The sequence below is a fragment of the Pediculus humanus genome, genomic scaffold (genome assembly GCF_000006295.1).
Source record: "Pediculus humanus corporis 1103172107574 genomic scaffold, whole genome shotgun sequence".
Lineage (NCBI taxonomy): Eukaryota > Metazoa > Arthropoda > Insecta > Psocodea > Pediculidae > Pediculus > Pediculus humanus.
The window spans coordinates 405,626-409,673 of NW_002987189.1; the positions used below are offsets into that span (position 1 = coordinate 405,626).

A 4,048-nucleotide genomic window follows, 5' to 3' on the forward strand; every position below is an offset into this window, starting at 1 on the left:
TGATTAATGCAAATCTGGAGAAATTTTTTCAAAAAAAAAAAAAAAAAAAATCACTGGAATGATATTTTATGTAAATTATTGGAAAATGAAAAAAATTCCGGGAAAATTTTTATTTTTTTTTTTTTTTTACTCTCGACCGAATCCATCATCATCATCGTCGTCGTCGTCACCAACATCACCGTCATCGTCACAACCATAGCCATCATCATCACCAATCTCATTACCATCCTCATCACTATCCTCATCACCATAACCATCCTCACCACCGTAACCAGAACCATCGTCATCATCAACACCACTACCATCATCATCATCATTACAATCACCATAACCATCACCATTCTCATCATCATCAACATCACCATCACAATCCTCATCACTAGCACCATCATCACCAAACTATCACCACCTTCATCACCATAACCATCACAAACCATTACCATCCTCATCACCATAACCGTCATCACCACCATCACCTTCATTACCATCACCATCGTCAACATCTCCACCAGTCATCATTACCATCACCATCCTCATCATCATCATCGTTTCCACAATTATTAATTTAAACATACCCACGACCACCACCACTACTACTTTCGTAACTTCGTCGTTTCGAAATTTCAAAAAAAAAAAAAAAAAAAAAAAAATGGAAATTAATTTTTATTTTCTAACGCACGGTTGACAACATTATGAAAAAAAAAACAAAAACAAAATGTCTTATGTATATTTTTTGTTTTTAAAAAAAAAATTATTTCCAGTTTAGGTGTTTGAATTAAAATGGTTTTTGTGGCTGGACTGATTGGTATTATAGTATTCTATCTCGCCATATTGGGTGTTGGAATATGGGCGAGCAGAAAAGCCAAAAACAATTCAGAAGAAGAATTAATGTTGGCCGGAAAGAGTTTAGGTTTCGTAGTCGGAACGTTGACATTAGTTGGTAAACAAATTTTTCTTTATACAACCAACCGAACGACATTTTAATAATAATAATAATAATAATTAATTACGTGCAGTTACTTATTAAAGTTTTTTTTTTTTTTTCTTTTTTTTTTTAAACTATTCTAAGCCGCAATATTTTTTTTTCTCTCCATTTTTTTTTTAGTATTGTTTTGAAAAATTGGAAGACGATAAACATACACAAAACTTTCAACAGGTGTCAAATGGCATGACCTTAAAGAATATTGACCCAATTTATAACCTCTCTTCTTCCAAATAGGTAACCTTAATATATATGTATAAATAAATAAACAAACAATACTAAATGACTATTTACACGTTTTTTTCTTTTATTTTTATTTATTTAAAAATGAGAGTGACGTCGGAACGTGACTTCCGGTTTTCAAAAAAATTTTGCGGCTTAGAATTTTACGAAAAAATTATTATTATTAATACGATTCGTAATTTTTTTTTTTTTTATTGTCTTTTCAGCAACTTGGGTCGGTGGGGGATACATAAATGGTGCTAGCGAAGTTATGTTCACTCGAGGCCTACTATGGGCACAAGTACCCGTAGGATACAGCTTAGCTTTGCTCGCCGGTAATAAGTAATTTATGACGTCATTTGTCACAATGATAATTTACAGGGGATTTTTTTTTCTGTTTTATTATCCGTAGGAGCATTATTGTTTGTTAAACCCATGAGGGATGCAAATTGCATCACGTTATTGGATCCCTTTCAAAGAAAATATGGTAATACGATTGGTGCTTTTTTATTCATACCATGCATATTAGGGGATCTTTTTTGGGTTGGATCAATATTAAACGCTTTAGGTAAGATATTAACTTTCTCTCACTCTCTCTCTCTCTCACTCTCTCACTCACTCTCTCTCTCTCTCTCTCTCACATTTCCGATTCATCGTAATTTTCATTTGTTTCAGGTTCTTCTTTGGTTGTTATAACCGAATTGAGTCCTATAATGTCAATCGTTTTGAGTGTAATTTTTGTCGCATCTTATACCAGTATTGGAGCAATGTACAGTGTCACTTACACAGATGTCGTTCAATTGTTTTTAATATTGTTCGGTTTGGTAAGGAGGGAATCAACGAAACAAAAACAAAAATCCCGACAACAAAATTAATGATTGTATAACGTTACAGGTTTTATCCGTACCTTTCGTGGCAAGGAACGAATACATAAATAATGATAAATTAAATCAAGTTGATTGGGTTGGTAGTATAGCACCATTAGATTTAGGAGAATGGATAGATACAATGTTGTTACTCATATTCGGGGGTATACCCTGGCAGGGATACATGCAAAGGATTCTGGCAATAAGAAATACAAAAACCGCACAGTATTTATCAATGATATCAACTTTTGGTTGTGCCATCATGTCGGTACCTTCGGCTTATATTGGTGTTGTAGCCAGGTAAACATCAATCTCTTTTTTTTTTACTACTTCATTTAAATTTTCTCCCTCACCTCCCCCCTCGTTTGATTTCAGAGCCGTGAATTGGGATGAAGTTCCTACATTTCATAGAAATGTAACATCTATGGATGGTAGCGATATACTTCCGATTGTTTTACGTCACTTGACACCGGCTGTAAGGTTTTCTTGTTCTTTGTGTGTATTTTCCCCACTCGAACTTTTCCCTAAGTTTTTCTTTTTTTTTTTCTTTTTAGGCCATTGGTTTTTTCGGTCTCGGTGCAATATCCGCTGCCGTTATGAGTTCAGCGGATTCAAGTGTTTTATCATTTAGCGCAATGTTTTCGAGAAATTTATATAAAAATTTAATTCGTAAAAAAGTAAATTTTAAATTTGTTTGTTCTGTTCTTTGTGTTTGTTTTTTTTTTGATGTTTTCATTATTCTTTCATCAGGCTTCCAGTAAAGAAATAGTTTGGGTATTGAGAATAACAATTTTATGTATTTCCGTATTGTCGGCTATCATAGCCCTTACGGTTCCCAGTGTATATTATCTCTCGTAAGTTTTTTCGTATAATTTTTTTTTTTTTAATAGGTCTCATCATCGTTTAATCGATTCCTTTTCTTTTTAGCGTTCTTAGTTCAGATCTCATTTACGTTATTCTTTTTCCTCAACTTTTATTGGTGGTACATTGGAATAATTTTGTCAATTCTTACGGATGTATTTTTTCATATCTCGTAGGAGGGACGCTTAGAATTTTAGGTACATGCCCCCCCCAACGCCTGATTATTTTTACGTTATGCAATTTCTAAACGTTCTTGCCGTTTGTTTTGCATATAACAACAAATAAATTTTTTTTTTTTGTTATCAGGTGGAGAACACGCTTTGGGTTTGCCAACCGTTATCAAATACCCGAATTACGATCACGTTAAAAACAGGCAAAAATTTCCGCACAGGACTTTCGCGATGCTGTGCTCTCTGGCCGCGCACATTCTAATAAGTTCAATAACGCACGTTTTATTCATAAAAAAAATAGTACCCATCAAATACGATTTTTTACATTGTTTCGAAGAGGAAGAAAAAACGAATCCGTCTTCCGTTTCGCTAACGAATTTAACGCGAGACGATAAGAAAAAGAATAAAAAAATAATTAAAACGCAAAAGGAATTTCGAAACGGTTCGACGACCGCTTTCGACGATCCCGCGGGAACATCAAAATAAATAAAAGATGATCCCTTTAATCATCTCAAAATTAAATCATCGAAAAAAACTTAAAAATCAACGCGAATCCTTCAGGAGTTACAAAAACCTACGAACGGGGAAAAGAAAAATAATAATAATAATAATAATAATAATAATAAACACGTAAACAGTAAAAACAAAAAATAAAACAAGTAAATTAATATTATTATTATTATTATTATTATTAGGAAAACGTCAGAGTTAAATCGAGTAACGTGTGTGCCACAATAAATATATGTATAACAAAATAATAATAATGAATCTACAGTATGACGTTATAAAAACAATTTGAAAAAAAAAATTTTTTTTTTTTTTTTTCCTGTATATTTTATCAATTACATTTACCATAGATTATTATTATTATTATTATTTTGATTTATTTAATATTATTATAAATTATATCCGTTTATATTTTTTTTTATAATATAATTTAAATTCGT

The 4,048-nt window shown here is 32.1% G+C and overlaps 1 protein-coding gene across 1 annotated transcript; it reads left to right on the top strand.

Annotated features, from left to right (window-relative positions):
• Positions 1 to 780: 780 nt before the first annotated feature.
• On the top strand, positions 781 to 3,587 carry Phum_PHUM221130 (High-affinity choline transporter, putative; the record flags this gene model as incomplete). Its single annotated transcript, XM_002425755.1, has 10 exons — positions 781 to 940; positions 1,432 to 1,539; positions 1,617 to 1,772; positions 1,880 to 2,028; positions 2,099 to 2,370; positions 2,446 to 2,545; positions 2,625 to 2,747; positions 2,821 to 2,924; positions 2,998 to 3,128; positions 3,238 to 3,587. 10 exons carry the CDS (start codon positions 781 to 783, stop codon positions 3,585 to 3,587), a joined length of 1,653 nt encoding a protein of 550 aa, XP_002425800.1.
• Positions 3,588 to 4,048: the final 461 nt, after the last annotated feature.